The sequence below is a fragment of the Brassica rapa genome, chromosome A05 (assembly GCF_000309985.2).
Source record: "Brassica rapa cultivar Chiifu-401-42 chromosome A05, CAAS_Brap_v3.01, whole genome shotgun sequence".
NCBI classification, from domain to species: domain Eukaryota; kingdom Viridiplantae; phylum Streptophyta; class Magnoliopsida; order Brassicales; family Brassicaceae; genus Brassica; species Brassica rapa.
The window spans coordinates 6,821,109-6,848,317 of record NC_024799.2 but is presented as its reverse complement, the minus strand read 5'-3'; the positions used below and the strand labels follow the sequence as shown (position 1 = coordinate 6,848,317).

General features: G+C 37.1%; 6 protein-coding genes across 9 annotated transcripts; 3 read left to right on the top strand and 3 right to left on the bottom strand.

Moving 5' to 3' along the window:
* Positions 1-164: 164 nt before the first annotated feature.
* Positions 165-3,001, bottom strand: LOC103867633 (beta-amylase 6). 2 transcript variants are annotated; one of them, XM_009145717.3, is made up of 7 exons: positions 2,524-3,001; positions 1,972-2,445; positions 1,589-1,753; positions 1,225-1,491; positions 941-1,150; positions 639-872; positions 165-550 (listed from the first exon to the last, which is right to left on the bottom strand). In XM_009145717.3, exons 1-7 carry the CDS (start codon positions 2,713-2,715, stop codon positions 347-349), a joined length of 1,746 nt encoding a protein of 581 aa, XP_009143965.1. In that variant the 5' UTR covers positions 2,716-3,001; the 3' UTR covers positions 165-346. The 2 variants fall into 2 exon arrangements, with proteins under 2 accessions (XP_009143965.1, XP_033147636.1); XM_033291745.1 differs by having other exon boundaries at positions 1,972-2,455; positions 2,524-2,758.
* Positions 3,002-4,974: 1,973 nt separating this feature from the next.
* Positions 4,975-6,175, bottom strand: LOC103867634 (uclacyanin 1). The gene is made up of 3 exons (XM_009145718.3): positions 5,983-6,175; positions 5,750-5,885; positions 4,975-5,683 (listed from the first exon to the last, which is right to left on the bottom strand). The coding sequence occupies exons 1-3, from the start codon at positions 6,146-6,148 to the stop codon at positions 5,206-5,208; spliced, it is 780 nt and encodes a 259-aa protein (XP_009143966.1). The 5' UTR covers positions 6,149-6,175; the 3' UTR covers positions 4,975-5,205.
* Positions 6,176-7,010: 835 nt separating this feature from the next.
* On the top strand, positions 7,011-8,887 carry LOC103867635. Its single transcript, XM_009145719.3, has 5 exons — positions 7,011-7,393; positions 7,614-7,683; positions 7,780-7,872; positions 7,982-8,230; positions 8,307-8,887. The coding sequence occupies exons 2-5, from the start codon at positions 7,624-7,626 to the stop codon at positions 8,421-8,423; spliced, it is 519 nt and encodes a 172-aa protein (XP_009143967.1). The 5' UTR covers positions 7,011-7,393; positions 7,614-7,623; the 3' UTR covers positions 8,424-8,887.
* Positions 8,541-10,589, bottom strand: LOC117134134. Its single transcript, XM_033291920.1, has 2 exons — positions 10,506-10,589; positions 8,541-10,336 (listed from the first exon to the last, which is right to left on the bottom strand). The coding sequence occupies exons 1-2, from the start codon at positions 10,587-10,589 to the stop codon at positions 8,801-8,803; spliced, it is 1,620 nt and encodes a 539-aa protein (XP_033147811.1). The 3' UTR covers positions 8,541-8,800.
* A 638-nt stretch (positions 10,590-11,227) lies between these two features.
* LOC103867636 (traB domain-containing protein) lies at positions 11,228-14,028 on the top strand. Of its 2 annotated transcripts, none has more exons than XM_033291785.1 (10): positions 11,228-11,569; positions 12,125-12,457; positions 12,550-12,597; positions 12,676-12,735; positions 12,814-12,897; positions 12,961-13,065; positions 13,139-13,252; positions 13,334-13,434; positions 13,517-13,628; positions 13,713-14,028. In XM_033291785.1, the coding sequence occupies exons 2-10, from the start codon at positions 12,140-12,142 to the stop codon at positions 13,839-13,841; spliced, it is 1,071 nt and encodes a 356-aa protein (XP_033147676.1). In that variant the 5' UTR covers positions 11,228-11,569; positions 12,125-12,139; the 3' UTR covers positions 13,842-14,028. The 2 variants fall into 2 exon arrangements, with proteins under 2 accessions (XP_033147676.1, XP_033147675.1); XM_033291784.1 differs by having other exon boundaries at positions 11,229-11,656.
* Positions 14,029-14,230: 202 nt separating this feature from the next.
* Positions 14,231-26,849, top strand: LOC103867638. 2 transcript variants are annotated; one of them, XM_033291811.1, is made up of 3 exons: positions 14,273-14,402; positions 14,615-15,506; positions 15,572-26,849. In XM_033291811.1, the coding sequence occupies exons 2-3, from the start codon at positions 15,183-15,185 to the stop codon at positions 16,013-16,015; spliced, it is 768 nt and encodes a 255-aa protein (XP_033147702.1). In that variant the 5' UTR covers positions 14,273-14,402; positions 14,615-15,182; the 3' UTR covers positions 16,016-26,849. The 2 variants fall into 2 exon arrangements, with proteins under 2 accessions (XP_009143971.1, XP_033147702.1); XM_009145723.3 differs by having other exon boundaries at positions 14,231-15,506.
* Positions 26,850-27,209: the final 360 nt, after the last annotated feature.

The window sequence follows — 27,209 nt, the reverse complement described above, 5'->3', positions numbered from 1 at the left end:
CACTGATTGATAATGACGTTTTAATGGAATCTTGTCTTTGCTTTGGTTCCTGAACTTATAATCCAGTACTGCTCTCTCTCTGTTCAGATACTATTATGTTCCTTGGTCACGGGTATTTTTGAAAATTTTAAAACCCTAAATTCTAGAAAATACAAATACATAAAAGTGAAAAAAAAATTGACACTAAGCAGTGGAGAAATGACATGTTCACATGTATCGTTTATACGAAACTAATGCTTCAAATGTACATCATAATTAAAGATTAATTATTTACTTGCATATACATATGTATGTACACATTACATGTTTATCCATAGACATTACATGTTTATCCATAGACGATAACCTAGGACTTGTTCCTAAAGAAAGTGCTTTTCAAGAGAGACAGTACACTCTCAAAGGGTCTAATGCTCATGTCTGTCTCTTCCAGCCATGGAAGTGGATCAACTGGATCTGTTTCTTCCATTAACTTCTCAAATGATTCATCGTTTATCGATCTTTCCAATGGAAGTAGCTCATGGTTGTACCTTTCAGGCTCTGAACAATACTCCTAAATTATGAAGCAAAACATTAAAAATGCTAAATTGAATCTTTAAGCAAAGACAGTTCTTAAAAAAGGTTTTTTTTTTATTGCTTACTTGATTTGCGTGCATTCGTTTTACGAATGTCTTAAATGTTGTGAAGTTCGGTTCGCTGAGAAGTCTATCAGATAACCGGAGATACGTGAACCCGAACATCCTCGGTTTACCATCTCGGTTAATTCCATTAGGCCTTGCATTTAGTATAACCTGGTTGTATCCATCTCTATCGAATCTCGGAAGCGCGTTTTCGCCAGCAACTTCAATCCCTTCTCTCCATCCACAGCTCAACACCTTCAAAAAACCAACCATTTATAAAATCAGTTTCAGTAGCATATTGTTACAATGATCAATTTGCTTACTTGCTGAACAAGTTCTTGAGGTCCGCTCTTAGCTTTTGCTGGCTGCTCAGTGTTCCTCATCTCTAGACAAGTGAAATTCAATATAGCGTGATGCCTACGCATCATTTTCGCAATCGCAGCGTAACCATCTCTGTTCTTGAGATTGTAATAACCAGCCGTAAGTTCTGCTGCATGACTTTCAGTTTTGTACCACCAATGGATCCCAGAGACCTAGAAATAAAAATCAAGAAACCATAAAATCTTGATCATGTTTCTAATGTAATTTGTGTCTTATAGAAACTCACTTTTGCTGCTAACTTGAGTTTACATCCAAGAAAAACTTTATTAGCTTCATCAAGAATCTGATCACCATGGAGAATTAACTTTCTTGCGTACCATGACAAGAAGAACCTTCCTTCTTCCACAAGGTAAGTCCCACTAGAGTCCTCGAAAAACCCGGTTGCTTCTGGAACATCGTTATACTTGCCTGCATTTTCTGGAAGGTTCCATTCCGGATGGCCCACTCTTGTAACTTCTTCCTCATAATCTGATCTTAAATACTTGTCATAGCACTGTGAAAATGAAAGAACATAGCAACAAAAAGTTATAAAAGCTCTGTTTTTTTCGAACCCTAAAAAGATTAAGAGCTGCCCCTTTCCATTTTCTTACTTGAAACTCTCCGATTCCCGGGAAAATCCATCCTTGAGTCTCACTGTAAGAAGGATATCTAAGCTCTCCAGCAGGACCAAGCCCTACTTCAATGTCTATTATAACTCCAGAGCTAATAAAATCTTCCATGTTCTCTCTAAAGCTCTTCATGTAGTCTCTGTACATCTACAAACATAGCACGCAAGGCCGGATCTGAGAATTTGGAGACAATAAATACTTACTAAGAACTTTAATAAAAAAATTTCCTTCATATTTTGGAAATATAATCTCCAAAAGTTTTTTAGTCGAGACCAATGTTTCATTAGGTTGTGCCTAGATCTGGTTCTGGTAGAACAGTTATACAATAGAAAGCAATATTTAGTTTTTTTTTTTAGTTTTCATACCTCAACAGCTGTTCTTCCACTGAATAAAGACAAGTTATCTACAGAGAGAGACAAACACTCTTCGTTTCTATTACCACTCTTGTTCGTATAGAAGATATCTGGATTCGTCTCCCCTATTTCTAGCACCCATTTCGGTAAAGGGATGTTAACATCGTCTCCTATGTTGCCTCCGCATCTATGAAACGACATTATAGCTTGTAGTTTGAGTCCGCAGCTTTGCACGATCTCGAACAAGTTTCTGTAAGCACTCCATTGGTATTGCTTCGGACCGTTTGATTCCACGATTCCCCACCATACATCGACCATTACACCATCGACTTGACTCTGTTTCAGTTTCTTGAGCTGTTTCGTGAGCTTCTCTGCGTTTTCAAGAACGTTGTCGTTGGTTATGACTCCGAGCTGAAGCATGACGTAGACAGGAACATAGTTGGCTAACATTTTGTCGTCATACGTCGTCGTATTGAACTCTCTCCCCTGCGATGGTCTAATAAGATTCAAACCCCAAAACCAGAGACGGTTCAGAAGATGTCAAAGATTCTTGTCGTCACTAACCTTTGGTTCTGTTGTAGTTGAAGACACTCCAGAAGAAGCAGTGGCTTGTGGCGTTCTTGAGGATACTTTGGTTGAGAATCTCCAGTGGGATCGACTTTTGCTTTCTTCACCTCTGACTAGTATCTGAGATCCTTTGTAGAGATTTCTTCCGTTGATCAGGTTAGGGCTCATCATCCTCAATACGGTTGTCATGGTACCTTGTGCTTCAAGAAACTTGCAAAGTATTAAGCTTTACTGGATCATTAAGTCCAGTTTTTTTTTTTTTGTTTCTGTCGTTTTTTCCTTTCCGTCATACGTATGTTATCAACAAAACGTGGCCATAATTTTATTGCCCAATTATTTTTGTTTTTTTGTTCAGTCACGTTTCTTTTCCTGCTTTTTTAAATTTCTATGAAAAGAAAAACAGAGGAATGAATGATCATTTACGTATGTAATCTTTATGATATTAGAGTTTTCTTTTGATTATATTGTTTTGAGTTATGACCTTATAGGTTTACAATCTTGTACCAATAGTTTTCGTATAATTACATCCAGTGGCGGAGGTATAAACAAAATCTACCAGGGTCAAAATTATATACATAAAATTATTGAAACATTTTTATAAAGCAATCATGCTTTATTTTTATAAAAATACAGTAAAAAGTTAGATAATAAATATGTTTCAATTTTTCTACAGCTTTTATTAAATGCTTAGAAAAAAAATCCACAGCAAAAAGAAATTAAAGCTAAAGCATAGGAACTTACGGCCTATTTTCTAAAAGAAAATTTCGCTGCCAACAATCTTGTTTTACGGCACTCAATGCATTAGGATGAAAATCTCTTATAAATATTTTTTCTTCAATATCATGCATAATTTGTCCTTTTTTTTTGGACTCGAAACTTAAATCTACGGATGTAAGATATTAATAAACTTTTGTCCAAGGGGATGTATTCAATTGAAAGATAACAGTGAATTTGTGTCAAAATGATAAATCCACTGTTATTGAAAGATAACAGTGAATTTGTGCCAAATGACAAATCCACTTTTATTGAAACATGAATATTTAAAATTCAGTGTTATTGAACTTGAAATTTTATAAAATACTCTAAAATTTACAGTTATTGAAAATATTTTAAGTTGGAGAATTTTAAAGTTTTCAAGTGATTTTAGAGTGTTTGAGTGGAGTTTCTTGGTTAAAAAAAAATTAAAACTTAAATCTCATGGTTTTAGGTGATATTTTAGAGTGGTTTAACAAAAATCATTTTATTTTTTACAATTCCGTAAAATCATCTAAAATCTCATTAAAAATCCAATCACCTCAAATTTTAGATTGAATACATCCCTTTATAGTCTCCCTTGCAAATTAACTTTTGATTACCAAAAAAATTAAAGGAAAACAGGAGAGTATTACCAGTCGAACCTACAACCCTTCCATCGATCTCAGGAAGATGGTGCTTCACATATGGTTCTTGGAAGGAGAATGATACTTTCTGAGGACAAGGTTAGCTCAGTACTTTAGAAGGTTTTGACGGGCTGTTGGGGGCGAGGAATGTCTGGTCTTATCTCACTCCTCTGCATGCGGAGATAGAAACTCTATTATGCGCAATGGAATGTATGAAAAATTTATGTCAATTTCAGGTTACGTTTGTAACGGATTGTTCTCAATTGGTAAAGATGGTTTCAGAACCAGAAGAATGACCAGCATTTGCAAATTATTTGGAAGATATCAAGATCCTGAGAAAAAGTTTCATTAGATCAGAGATCATCTATGTACCAAGGACGCAAAACTCAAAGGTGGATAGTTTAGCACACAGTATCAAGAAACAACCGTCTTTCATCGTTCACATGGATCAAGATTTTCCGGTGTGGTTAAGAGTTGCTATGTAGGCAGTGCCGTGCGACAGTGGTGAAAAAAGAAAGCTTCGCTTATGGCAGCAGAAAATAAATAAAGATCCAAGGGCATCATCTGTTCACTATTACCATTCATAATACAACCATTAGAATTTGAGTGTATACAACGAAATCACTATAATAATTTAGATTAAAAACATGAGCCTATTAACGAATACATGGATTTCCTAAGTAACAAACAATGTAAACAACTGTTAACGAACTAATATAATTAGATATTAGTGATTATAGGTCTGAATGCATTTTTGAAATACTAAAGCTAAAGTTGGTCAAATTTTTTATTTGTTTGATTATGGCATAAAACATTGAGTAATTTAATAATTTTATCTTAAAATTAATTAGAAAATTTAATGATAAATATTTGATAAATATTTTTAATAAATATAAAAAATCTTCTTATATAATTACAGTTTTGTTTATTAGTTTAATTATTTCATATGTTTTTCTCTATTAAATATCTATTTTTATTCTTATTGTTGAAATTTTTATGATTCGCTTAGGGCAACCATAGATGCTCGCACGGTTCTGTATGTAGGTTGATTAATACGTGTTCCCCTCTGTATATAAATCGTGACAATATATAATATTCGAGAAATAAACGGATATACAATGGTTTGATATTAAAAAAAACAAGGATATACAATGGTAGATACTGAGATACAGAAGAGAACACAAACAAAAACAGCATATTTAATCTTGTACAACAAAACACATATTCTCATATAAAACCAAACTAAAGTAAAGGCAAACACATTAGCCTCAGCAAACAAAACTCTCTCTACTTAAAACACTTAGAGCAAATGAAGCATCATAGTTACCATGAATCCGAATCCCAAAACAAAGCTCTTAGTGGAAGATGAGGAGGAGTCAACCGGAGGAGCTCCTGCGCCGGAAAGATCAGCCGTTGTGCCTGTAGCACTAGAAGGGAAGCTCCCAACGGTTTTGGTGGTGGTGCTGCTTGAGCTCGCTGCAGGTGAGCCTGGGAACAACGGCAGAGAAGTCCCCGCTGCAGACCCTGGAGAAAGCGCCGGTGCTTGTGCCGGCAGAATAGGCAGAGAGGAGGGAGGAACCGGAGTTGAAGAAGAAGGAGCGATGGGATTAAGAGGCAACAGAGGTTGTACTGGTAGAACAGAAGAAGGTGAAGGCGCGTTTAGAGATGGGACAGAGTTTTGAAGCGGTGCGGTTGGTGCTGCGTTTGCGTTTGGAAGAACGTTTACTTCGAGTTTCATCCCTTGGGTACAATGTCCCGGCATTCCACAAATGAAGTACCTAAACAAAATTGGTCAAGAATTATAAATATTTCTAAAGTATTTATGTAATGTCTTAACTTGTTACCTTTTTCCAGGAGTAGTGAGGGGAACAATGGAGTTTCCATTAGCGAACGTTATAAGCGGTTTAACCACTTGGCAGCTGTCGAACTCAGGTTTTGTGACTTCAACAACATCGTGGAATGCAGAAGGGTAAGCGAAAACTGTTCGGAGCAAGAAAAAAGTTTTGTTTTAGTCTTTTTTTTTTTCTTGTTGAATCCTTGAAACAAAGTTTAATATAGAGATGTGTGATTAGAATACCAAGATTGTCTCCAACAGCAAATGTTTGTCCTGCAGCCCACGTTCCAAGATTAGCTCCAACAGTCCAACCACTAGGACCACCAATGGTATGGTCCGTAGCTACTGCTATACCGATGAGGGTAGTGGCGAGAACCAAGATTATGATCTGCATTTCTCTGCATGCCATTTTTATTTGATGGGGAAATCAACAAGAATATTGAAAGATGGATCAAAGAGATGATGATGATGTTTGGTGCTTCATATTTGGTGTCAGATGCGTGTATATATAGTAGTTTAAGAAGAAGGATAGATTGAAAAGAATCTTTTGTGAGTAGTGTTGGTAAATAATGTTGAGAGTTAGTATTTATGTTGGAACAAGTAAAGAACTAATAATGGAGCAATAATATTTTTTTTGTTTTACCTAATCCATTAATAACCAGATAACGTTCTTGGTGCTTACACTTGTCCAGAGATAAACAGTTTAGTTGCACCTAAAGCAAGTTCCTTTACTTCTTTTTGAGTTTACAAAAAACAGGCAAAGCCTATATGTAATTCAAAGAGTCCGGTCCATAAAAGTTACACAACTTTCTGTATACAAGAGCCAGTCTGTGTACACGTAATGGACCTCAGCACAAAGTCAAGAAAATCTGTGAGATGATGTTAATTTATCATTTTTATTATCATAACATCAAGAGAAGTTCCATGAGATGCTCATTTTAAAGTTTTTTTTCACAAAAATAACGTTTAGAAGAAAATAACTAAAATAAATTTTATTAAAGAATAAAAATACATTTATACTCTAGATTAACTAATATAGAGTTATGGTTTAGAGTTAAGAGGTGAGGTTTTGAGAATAAAGTTTTAAATTTTAAAAAGTAAAAAAGAAATATTAAAATTTTCAAAATAAAAGAAACGATTTTGGTCATTTTTTTCTTGAAAACTATTTTTGTGACAAAAACATAAAACTGATTATTTAAGAGAATTGCCAATGTATTGAAGTTACTGATTTTTTTTTGTCTTTTTCAATATTAAAATGCATGTATTTTCGGAAACTATGGTTTTGTCAATGTACAAAATACAAAAGACTCGATTGAAAGGATTAACCGCAGCGGTAAAGAAATAATGATTTAATAATAGTGTCACTATTTAAGGTGGTTATTTCAGTTAGTCCACGGTCAACAAAAAGCTATCTTTGTCCCCAAGAAACCTATATAAACCCTCACTCGAAGCCACATCATCTTTCACAGTCGCAAAAGAGAAGAACACAGAGTAAGTTTCGGAAAATCTCGCGAATATTTAAGATAAAGAGCTTAGCCTCTCTCTCTCTCTCTCTCTCTTGCTAACTTTCTGCAGAAGAGAAGAAACAGAGACACAGAGTAGGTTTCTCGTGAAGGTTTAGGATCAAGATTCGTCATTCAATCTCGCTCTTAAGGTAACTTTCTCCAGATTCCTTACTAAATCATGTCTCGTAACATTAAGAATTAGATAGAATATCTCTTCTAGTCTCGAGTAATCCCTAGAATGAACAGACTCAGCTCTTCCTCGCTGTTACTGTAAAACAGAGTCTTGACTCTGTTTCAAGAACTGATACTTTAGTGGTCGTGATAGTTCTTGCGTTTATCGTTTACGAAACTGAGAGATAGATTTAACAGATTTCTTGGGATGGAAGTAAACAGAGATGATGCGGATGAATTTCTCCAGAACTTTTTCGAACAACTAGAGGTAATATTATAATCTAATTAACATTCCACAATCATCTGTACGTCTAATTGCACTCTCAAGTTTTTTTTCTTAACGATTCACCATCATTGGCTATAGAGTCTATCATTATCAGAAGAAGCTGAAGTTGCAGAAACAACGGATCCATGGAATATCAACGCTCTTCTTGAACCTTTACCATCTCAATTCCAGGTACTCTTTTCTTTCTTTTCTCTTTTTTGTTTTGTTTTTGTTCTTATCATCAATACAAATTGTAAATGATAAAATAAAAAAAAATGTAAATGATCATTTTTTTTTGTAGAAACAAGCAATACCACAACAGGCACCAACGTATGATGCAGCAAGATTTTTAAAGAACCTTGATCAACTCTTGGGACCAGATACAGTTTACACAGAAGATCAGTCTGTACAATTCGGATCTAACAAGCGTACTATTGCTGTTAATCCAACTCAACAATTGTTCAGCTCAAATCTAAATCAATGCTACAGGGCTGAAACAAGTACACGAAGTATCAATCCAACTTTTCACACTGGACGTTCTCCATCTCAGGTAATATATAGTGTCTTCTGATATAATCTGCCACTCATGATCTTAATGGACCCTGATGTAGTTTCCGGGCATGTAGGTCTTATTCACAGTTCCAACAGAGTCTATCCACTTCACGCATGTTGGTTCCTCAGTTGATACTTGTGCTTCTTCTGATTCTAATCAACACCAACCGAGGAAAAGACAGAGACGGTGACCAATCTGACTATATGATCCAGTGGTTAGGATTGATGGCTACCATTTCCACATGTAATATTCTTTTTAGCCTTTTTAGACAATGTGTCTTGCATGGTAGTTTTAGACTTGCTAAGACTCTCTAACACAGGAATATACATTCAACTATACGACGAATGATATATTTATTTTCTGCTGCTATTGCCATTGCTTTTTTTTTTTGGTAGTGATGTAGGATCACATACAGAGAGATCAAATTTGTGAAACTTGTATAAATATAAAATATAAGAACAGTAGTTGAGCGCTTTGGCAAACATGCGCCTGCCTATGCTTGAGTGATTACTAATGTACTTTTTTTTTTTTTTGTAACACACACGATTATATTAAATCTAAAAGAGTTTAAACCATTACATCCGGAGCTAAGCTCAACGGTAACAAGATAAGAACCCGAGGGATCCTCGACGGTTTGATGATCATAAAACATAACATAAAACAAGTGATAACAAAGCTAAATGAGAGAGTCTTGCTCATCCATTGGAGAACCGTGGGAAGCATGAGATGTATCCCTGAATAGGTTACTACCACGAGCATGAAGTAGTCGAAACCGACGTTGATTATACCAAACTGCAAAGTTTGGAAGGAGGTGGAAAGAGCATGAACAGCTCTAGCTCCAACATCGAGGTTCCATGAAGAGACTAGGTGAATCTCAACAGAACCGGAGAGTATAAAAGTCCTAGATTTTACGCTGACGAACATATATGATGGACCATGAAACCGAATAGCACCAGTGACAAAATGAGAGCTAATGAAAACTCTACTGACCTGTGATGGATGTACAAATAATGGCAATTTAAGCACAACATCACGGTTTTGGGCTAGGTGAACCCTTTGCACTGAGGCGCAATGGCAAACTGTAAACAGACATGATGCTTCGGAGAAAGAATAATGGCTCAAGTTTATAACAATCAGCAAGTTTAAGCTCCATAAATAGTTTTGGTTCAGACCAAAGCATGTGTCATTTGAGTACCAGCGGCTCTCGGAAGGGATTGGGATACGGAGGCGACGCGGCAGAGGTGAGGCAATGTTCCTGAAGATCAACCATGAGGGAGTGCGAACTAAGCTCCAGCTGAGAAAGTGAACTCCGATATTACCGAATCGGGATCCATAGATCTCGTCGAGACCTGAGCTAAACCACACTCCTATTGCAACATTTCGAAAACTCAACTCAAGAAATCTGTCGGGGTTAAGCTCCCTGAGAGAATACATACCCAGCATTTCACAGAGTTGAGATGGCCACGAGACGGAACGGAGGGAATGAGACGCTTCAGATACGCATAAACCCCCAGATCTGACGAGTCTACCCTCGGGATGCGTAGATCTGGTGGTTCTGCTTGTACAGAGAGGAGCGGCCTCGAGGGGTGGGATCTGATGGACATTGACGGAGGTGAGAAGCGGGGGCTCAGACTGACACTCAAGCGTTGGCTCTGCAGTTTCAGAGAGGCGAGCAGATCTAGTATCAAGAGCTTTAGCACTTCTTCTCGTTCTGAGGGGATGATTGGTCACATGGAGATGAACTGCAGAGGAGACGGTGAGCCGGCGAGAAACAGGGGAGGCGGTGAGGCGGAGTGAACCATGGGAGGAGGAGGCGACCCAGAGGGGAGTAGGAGAGGCGGTGGTCTGGCGTGGGGTAAGAGAGGTGGAGACGAGAGGGCAAGACGGAGCAGAGCCGTAGGAGACGGCAGAAACACGATTCCAGCAATTGACGAGGACGAAAAAGTAGAACCAGAGCAGAGCAAAGCAAGCTACAGAGAAGAGGACCCGACGCCGGCAGCCAAAGGCCTTACCGGCGTCGAGAAAGACGGCGTGCGACTTTGCTTCGGTAATCGGGTCTGGGAGAGAAAACCCTAGTTTTTTCTTACTAAACAGTTCTCTTTTCTAAATAGTGATTACTAATGTACTATATGTTTCAAATGTAACTTTTTAATGGAGCTGATGAATTCAAAAGTTTCAGAGCTTGCTCCAAATTCATCAACTTCAGAAAAGACAGTCCATGTCAAACTAAATTCTCTATGCACTTAACTTGTCTTGTCTTGTGAGATAGAACCTTGATATCAAATAGTCTCGTGAGTTTGAGTTGGATGCACTGCTCAGTGCTCAGCCATTTTTGTTTTGTCTTGCAGAGCCCCATCATATATAATCGGTATAATACATGTTTTTATATAGTATTCTTGTTAAGTTTGAAAAATAAAAAAATAACTCAATCCCAAGTTATATGTTTTTTTTTCTTCTGTTGAAGCAATGCTCGCCCTTTTTGGTTCATTGACTAAATACTTATGTGATTAATTAAAAAAATATTATTACATTTGCTATCCTATTTTCTTTCAGTTTTTTGAAGGCTATAAACAAGATTTTGTTGAGATGGTTCATTGAAAAAATAAGGGCCTCACTGGTTCAAACACAGCTGTTACGGGAGTTTACGGATACGGGTGGTTGCGGTTTCTAGCTGTTTTAAGAGATTTGTACGACTGGTTCTACGTTTAGAAATTAGTGCGTTTGCGGGATACTTATGACTGGTTAACTACCAAATGCAGCAGCGGTTAAATAATAAATTAACAATATTTACATTTTATATAATTATAAAAATATCAAAATCATAATATTATAATAAAGATAAAAATTATATTTAGAAAGTTATAGTTTTAAATTTTTAAAAATTATAGAAAATATTTTTATTTTTAAAATTTATAATATTAATTAAAATATAATAGATATATTTTAGTATTTTATAATTCTAATTTAAATTTTTATTGAATATTTGTATTTTTGTATTTATATTATTATTTTTTTTTTAAAAAAAATTATCCTCTCACGACCGTTCGCAAACGCTAACTGGAACCAGCTTTTGAATTTATGAGGTTTAGAATAGTTTGAAGCGGTTTAAAACAATTTGAGTGATTGTTGCAAAATACCAACAATCGATACCAACCATACAAAACCTGTGTTTGCGGATGGTAGCGGAGTAACCAATCATTCTTTTAGTGTCAAATTAATATAAAATGGATGGAACCTCGCACTTGAGTGAGAAATGAGCTAAGTCTAATCTATGATAACCTCTAGATTTAATTCAACCATATCCTTTCTCATCCATTTTGACGTTACTCTGAAGATGTAAATGACTTATTAATAGATTGAACAAAATTATCATTAGATTTTCTTTGACTGACAGGAGAAAGAATGTTATTTGTTTTTTACAAGGTAACACTCTAAATATAGTGTGACTAAGATAAATAAAAGAATAGTCAATAAAATAAAATGGTACCAAGTTCATGATTTTGCATACCAAGTTCATGGCTATATGATATGACTGTTTCAATTTGTTTGACTAAAAATTTTATTCTTTTTTCCTCAAAATATTATGTTTTAATAATCCACATAATATGTAAAATTAATTACAGTAGTCAATAAATAAAATGATAGATTCTCCATTCATTAAAAGAAAGTTCATAAACCAGTAACAGAATCTATGAGATTTAAATTATTAAAGAAGAAAGAAACCTTTTGGAATTAGATTTTACTTTTAACTATAGGGCAAGAAGCTAAATATGTTTCTCCTTTGCTCCTTTTTCGCAATTAAATTAAATTTCTTTTAGACAACATTTTAAAATTAAATTCATTAAAACAAAACAAAAAGTGAAGGCACTCTGTGTTCTGCCATTGTATTAGCTTCCCTGATCGTCAATGGAACCGACGGTAGCACCACCGGAGCCGGAGGCTCAATCCGGAGACATCTCTGTAAGAGATAACATAGTGAATGTGGAGAAAACAGAGGAGGAGGAGCAAGAACATAGCGATTCCGGTTCAGCGATAACCGGAGTCGATTTGATCTTTGTTGCTGGCGACGATGATATCAGTATTGGAGCGGATGGTGTTGTGGAGAGGACGAAAATGGAGCTGCCTAAGGAATACGCGAATAGCGTTATGGTTCTGACGTGCGGTTCCAAAGCTGAAGGTGGATCTTGCGATGTGTATTTGATTGGCACTGCTCATGTCTCAGAGGTTGTCTTTTTTTTTTTTTTTTTTAACATTCGATCTTTACGTCAGGAACATTGATTCGATTGTTGTTTCAATATTTTCGTTTTTTTTTATAGGAATCATGTCGAGAAGTTGAAGCTATAGTCAGCTACATGAAGCCAGAGGTTTCTTTATCAATACAGTGAACTCTTTTGTTTTATGTCTTTATCTCTCTCTAAGTACGTGGCTGATGTGTGTTGCAGGTCGTGTTCGTGGAGTTGTGTGCAAGCCGGTTGTCTATTCTCACTCCTCAGGCTGTGAAGGTTGTTCTATCTCTTTTTCTATTTAGTATCCATGTTCTTTCTTGAAAGTTGCGATGTTTTTTTTTTGTTTGTTTTCAGATTCCGACCGTGTGGGAGATGATAGACATGTGGAAGAAGAAACACAACCCATTCGGAATAGCCTACGGATGGTTTCTTGCAAAGGCATGTTTCCTCTGTTTTTGATTTATTTTTACAATTAATTTAGCTTTTTTTTTCTTATGTTAGATCGCAAGCAAGCTTGATGTTTTACCTGGTGCTGAGTTTCGTGTGGCGTATGAAGAGGCAGTCAAATATGGTGGCCAGGTGATTCTGGGTGATCGTCCAGTGCAGGTGACTTTTGGTGGTTCTTAGTCTTAAACTTCTGTTTTAGGGAATCTTATGCATTGGTGTTTGTTGGGAGCAGATCACGTTAAAGAGAACATGGGCTAAAATGCCTATATGGCATAAAGTAAAGTTTTTGTACGGCTTAGTGTTTCAAGCTGTCTTTTTACCGAGCCCTGAGGAACTTGAAAAGATGGTAAACAAATCGTTTGCTTCCTTTTTATTTAAAGGTTATGTGATTCAGTCAAGTGTTAATTTATTTTGTATGAGTTATTAGCTGAAAGCTATGAACGATGTGGATATGCTGACATTGGTGATCCAACAAATGAGCAAGGAGTTTCCATCTCTCATGGATACACTTGTGCATGAGCGAGATAAGTTAGTATTGTATTCATCAAGATTAGTTGATTGCTTTCTCTAAAACTTTTGTTATTTTTTTTTTTTGCATTATGTAACTCAGGTACATCTCATGTATGTTGTCAAGAGTTGCATGTGAGCATAGCTCGGTGGTGGCAGTTGTTGGTAGAGGGCATCTTCAAGGGATCAAAAAGAATTGGGACCAGCCTATAAATGTAAGTCACAAACATTTTAATCTTGAAATCATTATGAATAAGAAAAGAGCTGAGCTAATCACTACTGTGCTAATGGTATTACAGATGAAGGATCTGTTGGAGATACCGAAGAATAAATCAGTTTTTACTGTAAAGAATGTTCTGAAATCTCTGGCAGTTTTAGTCATTGGGGCAGCCATAGTTTCCCGCATATACCTTGCAGGCAGAAGTTAAAGAATCTCAAGGCAGGGAGAGTTTCTCATGAGGACAATAAAAGTTTAGGCTTAAGTAACAGATGGTTAACATTGATCTTCAGCAACTGTTCTACTCTTTGTTGACATGATTTTTACTTATCTTTGGTTTATTGGTTGAATAATTTTATAACAGTTTATACAAAATAAAAAATCTTTCCCCTCCCATACTCAACTACTATTTCCTTTCAGAAAACATCTCAATTTCTTTACACTAGAGCATCATTTGTGGGGGACTGGGGGGGGGGGGGGGGGGGGGGGGGTATCATATGGTCTCTCACATTTAAATAAATATAAAATAATGTAGTTTATAAACTTGTATTGTATGAGAGACTAATTCTCCGCAAATCATTTGTGGGGGACTGGGGGGGGGGGATCATATGGTCTCTCACATTTAAATAAATATAAAATAATGTAGTTTATAAACTTGTATTGTATGAGAGACTAATTCTCCGCAAATCATTTTCCTAGTGGCTTAATTATTTTAATTTTCTTGAAACTCTACAGAATTCTTCTTTACTGATGCTCTTTCATATTAAGTGTCGTTTTAGACTTGTGTACACGGATTAAGAAAACAACTAATTTTGCATGTTTTCTATATAAAAACATAATTATCTATACACCTAACCATATTTCAATCAATAAAAAAACAAATAACAGAATAAAATTAATAAATTTTGCATTGAAAACCGAAAACGACACTTATTTTGTAAAAAAAAATTCTCTAAAACGACACTTAATATGAAACGGAAGGAGTATAAGAAAATATATTGCCATGAATTACAAACCATCAAATTACCAACACCTAAAGCAATGTATCACAAATCACATGATGAAATATATGATGGACAATGTTATGTAATTTATATCATAACTTGCATATGTCTGCCAACTATATTAGCTGCGTCTTCTCTGTATTGTTATGTCACATATGTGATGACTTAATGATTCATATAACTTATGTGATGACTTATAGTTCATATAACTTGTACTTATTTTCCATATATATTATTGTCTTTTTTTCTGCTACTTTTTTCCATTCTTCCGTTATTCCACTAACTACCTAATCGAATATCATGCTAAATTGAAATGAATATCACGTATAGGCACATAGTGTTATAACAGACACACACACACAGTGACACACACAAGACCCAACTACACATCAAGTTACTATCATGAATTTCTTGTTTCCCTTAAGTCTTTTTTACATGCATTTCAGCAACTTGCACTCTTCACTCTATATATATACACGTTACGCATTGTGAAAACACAATACTTTTGTTTCCCATAAACATACCAAATTTTTTATTTATTTGTAAATATGATTGTGACAATAGTCTCATACACCCAAGAATTCACCATGGAAATCAACGAACAAGAACCTGTGTTGGACATTAAGAAACGTTTAGAACAATTCCTTCAGATCCCAACATCATCTTTAACACTCTTTGTCTCTTGTTGGGAGCTCCTTGACGGTCTCGACATCGATGATTACCCAATCATCTCACACGGCACCAGAATCGACCTCACCGTCACTCCCCTTTTCACCTCACCTTCTTTTACCAACCCCGCCGTTAAAAAAATCCACGTCACCGTCAAGTTCCCATCAAAACAGTTCTCCATCGAAGTAGACAAAACCGAAACGGTAACTTAATGTTACATCTCACATCTCATTACAGTTTCTTGATTCACAAGTTCATTTTGTTCTAGGTAAGTAGCTTGAAGGACAAGATTTACATCGTGGAGAATACACCGATAAAGCGAATGCAGTTATACTTCTCCGGAATCGAGCTAGCTGATGATTTTCGAAACCTAAACGAATACGGAATCGGAGAGTTCTCGGAGATTGTCGTGTTTCTCAAGTCAATCAATCGAGCCAAAGACGTTGCCCCGGTGAAGAAACTATGTTTCTTGGTGCAGACGTCATCGAGTTTATTCAACGGCGCAAGTATCCCCGTGGAGATTAAGGACTCGTGTACCATCTCAGAGATGAGAGAAGGATTACAAGCTAACAAGACTTTGCCAAGAGACGAGTATATATTCGTACACAAGCAACGGATTATGCGAGAGAATTGTAGTCTTCGGTGGCATGGTGTTGAAAATGGCGACACTCTTTTTGTGTTTAAAGGATCTATTAGTCGTGGAAGTTACTGAGATTTCCATAATTAAGATTCATATTCGAGTTTCTTTGATAAAAAAATCTCCCTCAAGAATGACATTATGCAATTTTCATATATTGACACAGACGTTACAATTTTTTTTTACTTTTAATTTTTTTTATAAAATTTTAAATTTTAATTTGAAAAAAATAATTTCTTTTTGTTATTATTTTATTCGTTGGGAAACAAAATACACCGATTATACTACATATCCTGGTTACACACAACTGTATCATTACATTTCAAAAGTTAGGCAAACACATAATCTTTAAAAAATATATATATAACTCATAATTGTATAAATGATAGTACGACTAATTAACAGGACTACATATCTGGACATAATCGAATAAATATATTCAAAAGAGACCTTATAAATATTATTTTTTAACTGAATGTGCGACTAAAGGACTCTTCAAAATGATATACTATTGATTACCTAGGTTTCGGAACAAGTCTTCGGGTATTTTCAAAGCTGTAAGCGTGTAACTAAAACGATACAAGTTACAATCCAGTTTGGGCAACGTTAGAGCATCCACGATGGTGGATTAGATGAAAGAGTCCTTAGGATTAGTTTAATATTTTTTTTTTTTGAATTGTTAAGGACTCTAATCAAAATAGTGTGTCCAATGGTGTTCCCCAATTAGGAGTTCTTAGAAATAAAAAATATTTTTTTTTAAAAGTGAAATTAAAATTTTATTTATTGCATGAATAAAAATAAAAATACAATAATTAAACTTAAAGATATTCTTAATTATTAATTCTCACCACCAAATTTATTTCAAATATGCTCAATTAAATCTTTTTTCAATTGTTCATGTATACGCCTATCCCGAAGATCTTTCTGATTCTGATTGACAAACATGTTATTGAGATTTGTAGGCCTGTCGGTTTCGGTTTCCACCTGTGAACTTCTGGTGACGCTTCCTTCTTCCAATTCCGATATGTCGATACGAGTGTATCCATTGTGTTCATTTTCGACTATCATATTATGTATTATGATACATGCTCGCATAATCTTCCCTGTCTTTTCTTTGTCCCAAGTAAGAGCCGGGTTTTTGACAATCGCAAATCAAGCTTGCAATACTCCAAAAGTCCGCTCCACATATTTTCGGGCTGCTTCTTGAGTTTTAGCAAATAACTCTGCTTTAGGACCTTAAGTAAGTGAGATAGATTGGATAAATGTTGACCATTTTGGATATATACCGTCTGTGAGGTAGTAAGCGAACTTATACTTGTGTCCGTTGACCACGTATTCTAACCTTGGTGCTCGACCTTCTGTAATGTCCTCAAAAATAGGAGACCGATCAAGGACATTAATATCGTTTAACGTACCTGGAGGACCAAAAAAAGCGTGTCATATCCAAAGATCTTGTGAAGCTACAGCCTCTAAAACAATTGTCGGTTTTCTTGATCCACGTGTGTACTGTCCTTTCCAAGAGGTTGGGCAATTTTTTCACTCCCAATGCATACAGTCAATGCTCCCAACCATCCCAGGAAACCCGCGTTTCTCTCCAATATCGAGTAGTCGTTGAAGATCTTCTGGCGTAGGTCTTCGTAGATACTCATTTCCAAATAACAGTATTATTCTGTCAGTGAAATTATGTAAACACGAAAGTGCCGTGCTCTCACCAAGTCGGAGATATTCGTCCACCGCGTCAGCCGCAGAACCATAAGCAAGCATACGAATTGCTGCCGTACATTTTTGTAGTGGAGAAAGACCAGACCTCCCGGTAGCATCTCTTCTTTGTTGAAAGAATGGAACGTTCACTGAGAGGCTATGGACAATATGCAAGAATAATTTCTTTTTCATACGGAAACGGCGTCTGAATAAATGTGGTTCAAATGCGGGATTGTCGCTGAAGTAGTCATTCCATAGACGGTTGTGTCCTGCTTCACGGTTTCGTTCTATATAAGTACGTTTCCGTTGCTTATTGGTTTGGGCCTCAATGTTGTTGAAAGTATCTTCGCAGATTTCGTCAAAAATTTCGTCCAATCTTTCTTCCAAATCATTGGATGAAGATGATGACATCCTGGTTTAGAAACATATGTATAAGTTTTTTTTTATCTCAATACACATGTATAAGTTATTCTGTTTTTTTATGTATAATGTATAAGTTAATTTTTTAAACCTTAATACACATGCATAAATTATTCTTTTTTTTTATGAATAATGTATAAGTTAATTTTTTAAACCTTAATACACATGCATAAATTATTCTTTTTTTTATGAATAATGTATAAGTTAATTTTTTAAACCTAAATACACATGCATAAATTATTCTTTTTTTTTTGAAGAATGTATAAGTTTATTTTCTTTAATCTCGCAACACATGTATAAATATTATATAATGTATAAGTTAATTTTCTTTAATCTCGCAACACATGTATAAATATTGTATAATGTATAAATTGAATTGAGATTAAAAAGAGAAAGAACTTGAGAAACACAACAACATAAGATAGACAAAGTGATAGTTGCATAAGTTAATTTTGTTTATCTATATGCATACGACTTGTGATAGTTGAATTACCTAAACAGAAGAGGAGAACTTGAGATAGACAAAGTGATAGTTGAGAAAGAGAAGAACCACGTTTGATGAAGAACACAAAGTTTGATAGACAAAGTGATAGTTGATAGTTGAGAATATTACAACCTCTCCGAGAAACAGAGGAGGAAACAAGAGGAAACAAGTCTGATGAAGGAGCTACAAACACTACAACTACTTATAGTACATAAGCTAAACCCGTGACAGTCTTCACATGCGGCAAAGACCAAAACCCGTGACTTGGTTAGTCAACAACTCCATAAGCATCTGTGACTTGGTTAGTACAACTACTGCTGCACCTGCAAGAAAGATGAAACAAAGACCCGTGACTTGGTTAGTACAACTCAACATCGCAATACAAACAAGATAGCTAACTACAAACAAGATAGCTAACTACGGAACATCTCAATTCCAAAGAGACCACTAACTACGCAACATCTCAATTCCAAAGAGACCTAACTACGCAAATATGCCAAATCCAAATAGACCACTAACTACGCAAATATGCCAATACCTAAACTCATATCATCTCAGACATAAGTTTGAGTTTAAGAGATGTTTCAATCTCAGTGAGTGGCTCTTTTTTGGCCAGTAGACGTTCAAGCAGTTTCTGTTTAGAGACTGTTTTTTTGACTTCCATGATGGCGTGTATCGCTGCCAATGACTCCTCTTTACCATTCTTTTTCTTCTTCATAGCAGCTTTAGCAGCCTTAACCCCCATAGGTCTACCCTGTGGTTCTCCCACTTCATCTGCTGTATCAACCTCCAAGACTTTGCGCTTTTCTTTCCCACCGTCCTTAGCCACATAGGTGGACGACCATTTCTGGTCATGCCTCAGCTCCCTCCAGGCATGTTCCATGCTAAACTTGACCGAGTAATGATTGTAGAAAAGGTCCAGTGCAGCTTTCATCACATCATCATCATTTTGTCCACTTCTCTGCTCCCTCAAAGCCGCGTCGTAGCATCCTACGAACTTGCACACTTGCTCGTTAATCCTAGCCCACCTCTGCTTGCACTGACCAAGCTCTCTAGGTGTTGTTCCCACCAGGTGAGGGCTTGCATTGTAGTACTCGACGATCCTCTTCCAGAACGCACCGGCTTTCTGCTCATTGCTCACCACCGCATCCTTACTGGTGTTAAGCCAAGCACCAATAAGGATCTTGTCCTCTTTCAGAGACCACTTCCTCCTCTCCTTGACGGCGGATTCTACAACAGATTCTTCAGGACCTTGGCTACCGAACCAAAATGGTTCGGGTGATTCAAGGTCAATAGAACTTTGACTGTTCAAAAGGTTAACATAACTACTTGTGTTCTCCATGGATAGAGAATGGTCAGTGTCGCTCTATTAGCAACACAGAGGGTTAAGTAAAGGAGCTTTAACTACCAAACATTCAAAGGCAATTAAATCAGAGTAGATGAGAAGGTAGAAAGCACACAAATAGCATTTAACACCTATCAAATCAGACTAACACCGTATTCTACATAGCTAAAACATTTAAAACTATCAAATCTAAGGGGTTAGGAAGGTAGAAAGCAACAACTAGCATTTAACACAAATTTAGCTATTTTTAAATTTAAATACGCTATAGAGTTACCAAACAACACAATCGGTTTCTAAGAAAAGAGAGTACGCACCTTTATACATACACTCTGAAGGTCAGAGACGGTCCTTGTAATCCTTTCAAGCTCTGCCTGAAAAAATAACATATGAAACAGTCAAACGTTTTTAACTCTAACATAAGATTCAGTGAAAAACTCAAGAGAGAAACTAACCATGAAGATACATGACCGCCAAACCTATTAGAACTAACCCATAGACCATTACGTAAACTTCCAATGCGAAGCCATGTATAACCTCTACTTCCTTCTTAGATAACTCCCCAACGGTCCTCTCTAGCTTATCCAGCTTCGACGCATTCACATGACCTTCATCCTTAAGCTCTGTAAGCTGTCTCTGAAAGTCACTCATCTCTGATGTTGCGACAACAAGATCACCACCACCACCACAGCAAGGCATCGGGATTCCATCATCAGCTACTCTCGGCTCCGGAGGTGAGTACTTAAACGGCTCTGCCGCATTGTAGCTACTCTCACCTTCATCCGCGTACATTGCAGCTTCTGCTTCAAGCAGGGAAGTTATGTCGAAATCGTCAGATGAAGATGGCTGGCTGTACGAATAATCTTGTCCCATGCTTGGTTAACCTGAACAAAACGAGAACAAAACGAGAACAAATGAGAACAAAACATCAACGAGAACAAACGATCGAGTTACCAAAGATTAAGAAGAAACCACAAGCTCCCCAAATCGTTTCAGTCGATTGTAACTCGGTTCTATAAACCCTAACTACACACGAAAAGATCCCCAAATCAATTCGAAACCCAAAACTTTTGATACCCTAACTTCATCCGAAAAATCCCCAAATCGATTGAAAACACAAATGTTTTGAAACCCTAACCGAGAACCCAACCCTAAATCGAGAGAAAAATAACATCGAACCGAATCTAAATCCCAAAAACTCGAAGAGAGGGCTTCGATTTACCTTCGTTCTGAAACCGATCGAATCGCCTGGAGGAGAGAGCTCTATTTTTTCTTGCGCGTCTTCCGTCGAAAATGTTTTTTTTTTTTGACAAAACCAAACACAAAAACTCGAGCAACGAATCACACCACGCCACGTCTCTAAGGATCAACCACGATAAATCCTTATTTACGTATTGATCCTTAGCTTATTTACCCTAAATAATATTATTCTACTCTAATTCCTCTAGGTTTCACCGCTAAGGACTTGCAACGTTTTCCCGTTGCAGATGCTCTTACAACGTACGCTAAAACGATTAGGCTACATGTCATAGTCATAGTCAAACACAATATTATCACTAATATTATCACTACGTTTCAAAAATTAAGGCAAATATATAATCTTTTATTTTTCATCAAGGCAAGTATATTCAAAAACAGTAAACTATTAACAGATATGCAATGCATTAGTTATTTAATCTTTTCTTAATCAAATAATGTTGTTGGAGAATAACTAGTTCCCATAACAAATCTTAATCAACTCCTGAACATTCGGTTATTCCGTTAGCCGGAAATGGCTAGCCAAGTAGAGTTGTGAAGGTTCCTCTCTCACAAAGAAGCTTTTGATCTGTTTAGTACAGAGAAGAGGAAGAGGAAGAGAAAGAGGAAGAAGAAAGGAAAAATAACTAAACAGATCATAATGATTCATTTTAAGTTGTTTACATGTGGAATATGACAACATGTCACAAAAGGAATAGTTAAAAAAATAAATTCATGAAACTCTATCCATTTTACTTTCTCCTTATCCACCTTCTCTTGCTTTCTCCTTTCCATTTTCAACATCATCCATTGTTTCTTCTCCATTCATCTTCTCTTCTAATTTAACATCTTTATTTTGTTCTTCATTCTTCACCGCTTTATCTTCTGTTTTCACCTTCACCTTCACCTCTTCTTCTTCGTTTGTTTCCGACAAAATCACCTTCATAGAAGTATCATTTCCTCTTCCTTGGGATCTGTTCTCACTCCTAAATATTTCAACTTCATTTCATCTTCATCATCTGTCACCATTCTTCTCTCCTCTTCATCGAGGAGCACAAGTATCAAACGCTTCACCGATAACTTCACCTTCGTCGCAATCTTCTCCTTCAATTTATTCACTGGCCGCTGATTCTAATTACCTTGATGTTGGAAAGGAGTTTTATATTGCTCTACAAGGCCCATCGGATAACATGATTCTGCTCATAATAAGTACATCGGCTCGAGAATCCACCCGGAGAGATCGATCCGAAGGCTGATCGGCCCGTCAGCCGGCTCAGTTCAAATCGGGCTTACTGGCTCGATGAACCCCCCCCCCTCCTTTCTCGTGCTTGACTTTAAAGCCCATCAAGCATGGTCTAAAGGTTTGGGTTTTAGGGCGAACAAGACCTACAGCAAACGAGGGACAAATTGATCTAAGTTATAAAAGAGGAAGGGGGAAGAAAGAGAAGGGAATCCAAAAACAGACACTAAAACACTAAATACAAAGTTTAGAATTTTACTATCAATTTCTTTGTATTGTCGTCGGTGCTTTCAACAAAGTTTCGACCTCGTTTCTTTTCTTTAATCTCTTTATAATCACGTTTGTTATCACATACTGATCAATAAAACGTTTTTGAAGAACCCACAATCGAGTTTAGTTTCCTTTCATTTTGAAAGTGTAAGACTTAATGATTTACATTGATCACATGAATAAGTATATATACAACGTATCCGTAATTGTCGATCCTTATCTTTACAGAATATACGTATTCTCTAACAATTGGATGTTATCATGTCCTAACTAACACTCTCCCTCAGTGGAAGTGGAGCTGGTCGAACGCTGAGACTGGTGCAAAAGTTTGTGAACAGCTGTGAAGGGAGACCCTTGGTAAATATGTCTGCATATTGAAGATGTGTCAGAACATGAAGGACGCGAATGTGACCCATTGAGACTCTTTCGCGCACAAAATGGAGATCAATCTCAATATGTTTTGTTCTCTGTTGCTGAACAGGATTGGAAGAGAGATATACAGCAGAGATGTTGTCGCAGTAGACAAGAGTAGCCTTCTTAAGGGGACATACGAGTTCCAGAAGTAAGTTTCGAATCCATATCGTCTATGCAACTGCATTAGCAACGCCCCGATATTCCGCCTCTGCGCTAGAGCGGGACACTGTGTCTTGGCGCTTGGATGACCAAGAGATCAAACTGTCACCAAGGAACACGCAATAGCCGAAGGTGGATCATCTTGTTGATGGACAACCCGCCTAATCGGCGTCGGAATATGCAACACGATCAGTGATGGACGACTTGTTTAGCTGAAGATCGTGTGAGATGGTGCCCTTGAGATAGTGCATAATGTCCTTCAGAGCTGTGAGGTATGGTTCTCGTGGGTCATGTTGGACGGCAAAAGCAATTTCTGGTCGTGTGAGTGTAAGGTACTGCAGTGCACCAACTAGACTTCGATAAAGCGATGGATCAGAGACTGGTGGACCTTCATCGGCGGCAAGTTTGGGCTTGGTGTCGACTGGAGTATTGCATGGGTTGCAATTGGTCATTGATGCATGGTGTAGTATGTCAGCAATGTAGTTCTGTTGACTAAGAAACATCCCTTTGGCATTGTATGTGACACCGATGCCCAGAAAATGATGAAGTTGTCCAAGGTCGGTGAGGTCGAACGCAGATGAGAGTCCAGAGACTATTCGATCAAGGAGAGTTGGTGTAGTTGCTGTAAGGATAAAGTCATCGACGTAAAGCAACAAATACGCCGTGTCAGCGCCTTTGTTGATAATAAACAGAGAGGCATCGCATCTGCTTTGAACAAATCCGATCTGTTTGGCGCCTGTAGCGAACTTCGTGTACCAAGTTCTAGGGGCTTGTTTGAGGCCAGATAGCGATCGTCGGAGCAAGCACACATGATTTGGTTTAGATTTGTCAACAAACCCGGGTGGTTGGTGCATGTAGACTGTTTCTTCAAGGTCGCCGTGAAGAAAGGCGTTCTTGACGTCAAGTTATCGAAGAGGCTAATTGCGAGCGAGAGCCACATGTAGAACAGAGCGAATGGATGCAGGTTTAACCACCGGAGTGAAGGTATCCAAACAATCGATCCCTGGTCGTTGTGATTTCCTATTTCCGACTAGACGTGCCTTATGGCACTTGTGTGTTCCATATGTATTAAACTTATGCTAAAACAACAACATAGAACGTATGATGTTAACATTAGAAGGTCGAGGTACCATAACCCACGTACCGCGTTTAACATGAGCATCGTATTCCTCGTGCATTGCTCCATTCCAGTAACGGTCCTTTGCAGCCTGTACATGAGACAAAGGAAGACTAGAGACAATTTTGGTATGAAGATAAAGAGGAACGTGAGGTTTAGAGATCCCGGTTTTTCTCCGAATGACCATAGAGTGGGTGTTTTGGCTAGGTTGAGGAGCTGGCGGGGAAGGTGTAGTCGCCAGTGGAACATTTGTAGGTGGAACACGTATAGGTGGCACAGGAGAAGGAGAAGAAGGTAAGCTTTTATGAGCTGGAACAGCAGAGAAAGGGAACACATCTTTAACAAACGTGACATGGCACGAGATGACTATCTTTCGAGTAGACAGCACCAAGCACCTATACCCTCGATGGTTCAAAGGATATCCTAAAAACATGCATGCCATGGATCGAGGTGCCAGTTTGTGAGGTGATGTGGAAGCTGTATCCGGATAGCACAAAGAGCCAACACACGAAGGTGAGAGCAAGACACATGGCGATTAAAAAATCATGTAAAAGGTATATTATTTTGAATAGCAGAGGAGGGAAGAAGATTAAGAGTGTAGACAGCCGTGTGGAGAGCTTCAACCCAAAAAGAAATCGGCATGCTAGCTTGAATAAGAAGTGTGCGCACAAGATTGTTGATGGTACGAAGCATGCGCTCTGCCCATCCATTTTGTTGGGATGTATGAGGGCAGGAGAAGCAAATATCCGTTCCAGTGGCTGCCAAGTGATCGAGAAAAGCTCGACTTGTGTACTCGCCACCGTTATCACACTGAAGTGCTTTGATAGAGCATTTGAATTGTGTGCGCACATAGGCTGAGAAGTGTAAGTATTTGGCAAATGTGTCACTTTTTCTGTGTAATGGATAGACCCAAGTGTAGTGAGTATAATGATCTAAAAATAGAAGATAATATTTAAAACCAGAAGTACTAGACACAGGAAATGTCCAAATATCGGAATGAATAATCTGAAATGGTGCAGAAACAATTGTAGAAGAAGAGAGAAAAGGAAGACGAGTGTTTTTACCCACTTTGCACGCATGACACATGGTTGTCAAGTCGGCAATAATATTTGAAAAACCCAAAAAAAACAAAGACCGGTTAATAAAACTACCCAGGTAACCAAAACGCTGATGCCAAAGAGAGACAACTGGGGTGAGAGCAAGAGGACGAGTTGAGGTGGACGATGGTGTCACCGAGTAGAGAGTATCAGGACTGTCACATCGGAGCAGAGTCCTCTTATTGAGGAGATCCTTAACAGAAAAAACAAACAGGTCAAATTCAACAGAACATTTATTCTCAGTAGCAATTGGAGTACTGAAATGAGATTTTTAATAATTGATGGGCAAACAAAATTATTGTTAAGAAAAAACTTTTTGATAGTGGAAAGGAGAGTAGAATGTCCCATGTTTGCAACAGGAGCAAGAGAACCGTCACCTACAAGAACAGAACGAGTTATGCCCTTGCTAAAAACAGACGAGAGTGTACCGTTATCCGCCGTGATGTGATTAGTAGCGCCGCTGTCCATGTACCAAGGAGACGCTGAAGGAGCCTGGATGCTCATTGTGTTGAATGCTGAAGCAAGCGCTTGTGGAAGCATCGTGTAAGCTGGAGTCGCAACAGTTTGAGCAGCATGCGCTTCAGGCGTTGGCTGTGATGATTACGATATATTCCAATATCACATTCTCATTCACCTCCAAATCGACAAATGTCCCCGTTATTATCTCCACACTTACCTTCATTGCTTTATGTCTCTGTGCCAAATCTTGTGATTTTGATTATTAAGACAAAGATTCATTTCTTATGTTTCTTAATTTTTGTTTCACTTTTGTTATTTATCCACCCTACTCTCTTTTTTTCTCAAGATTTTGTTTTGTATGAAAAAACATGAACTAACCAAACACAGAGCATGCGATTTTCATTTATAATTCAATATCTAATGTTGTTTGATTTTATAGTTTTTGTTATATTGTTTCATTAAAGTTTAGTTGAGGATATTGTGCAACGAGATTTTTAATATATTTTGACTTAAGTAAGATCTTTTGCACTTTCGTGCATGAGTTGTCGAAGCTAAAGTATATATTGCTGCTCTCATTGTTCGTTCATAGATTTTTTTTTGGTGGTGCGAGAGTAACTTCGAGGATGCAGACGAAATAATTTCACAGTTTCACTTTTGCACTTTCATCAACAATCCACGTCATGTTAAGTTATATTATAGTTTCTGGGTCAAACAATACATTTAGACAGTTACAAAGAAAACATTTATATAAGAAACAAAATTAATAAATACAAGAACTGTTACATTTATTTGATAAATATAAATAAGTTGAAAACTGAAACGTAATACAAATTAGACGTGTACAGGCATGCATGTTTAGCCCATGGATGCATTATACAACGAAGGAAATTACAGGCTGTCAGTTTTCTTTAAATGGTGGTATTAAAATAGCTTTAACAATTGAAGGCTCTTTGCCTCTTTCTAAAAAAAAGGAATATTAAAACTGTAGCGCCCATAAGAAATAACGGTTAATAAACTTTCAGTTACTCTTGGGCCTTTTGGTGTTGGTTACACTAATCAATACTATTAAAAGAGAAGAAGTCCTAAAAAATCTACTTATCTCTTATATATTAAAGGAGAAGCATTGTAATAAATGCATTCACACTATAATAGACACGTGGCAGCTTCACAATGATTTGATAATAAATATACTAACACGTTCACACTATATTCATAAATGTGTTCACACTATATATTTTGTGTTTTTAATATAAAACTCACATAATAGTTCCAATAAAACTCTGGATTTTTCGGTTCAAATAAAAATAGATAACGAATCAAAAACCAAACT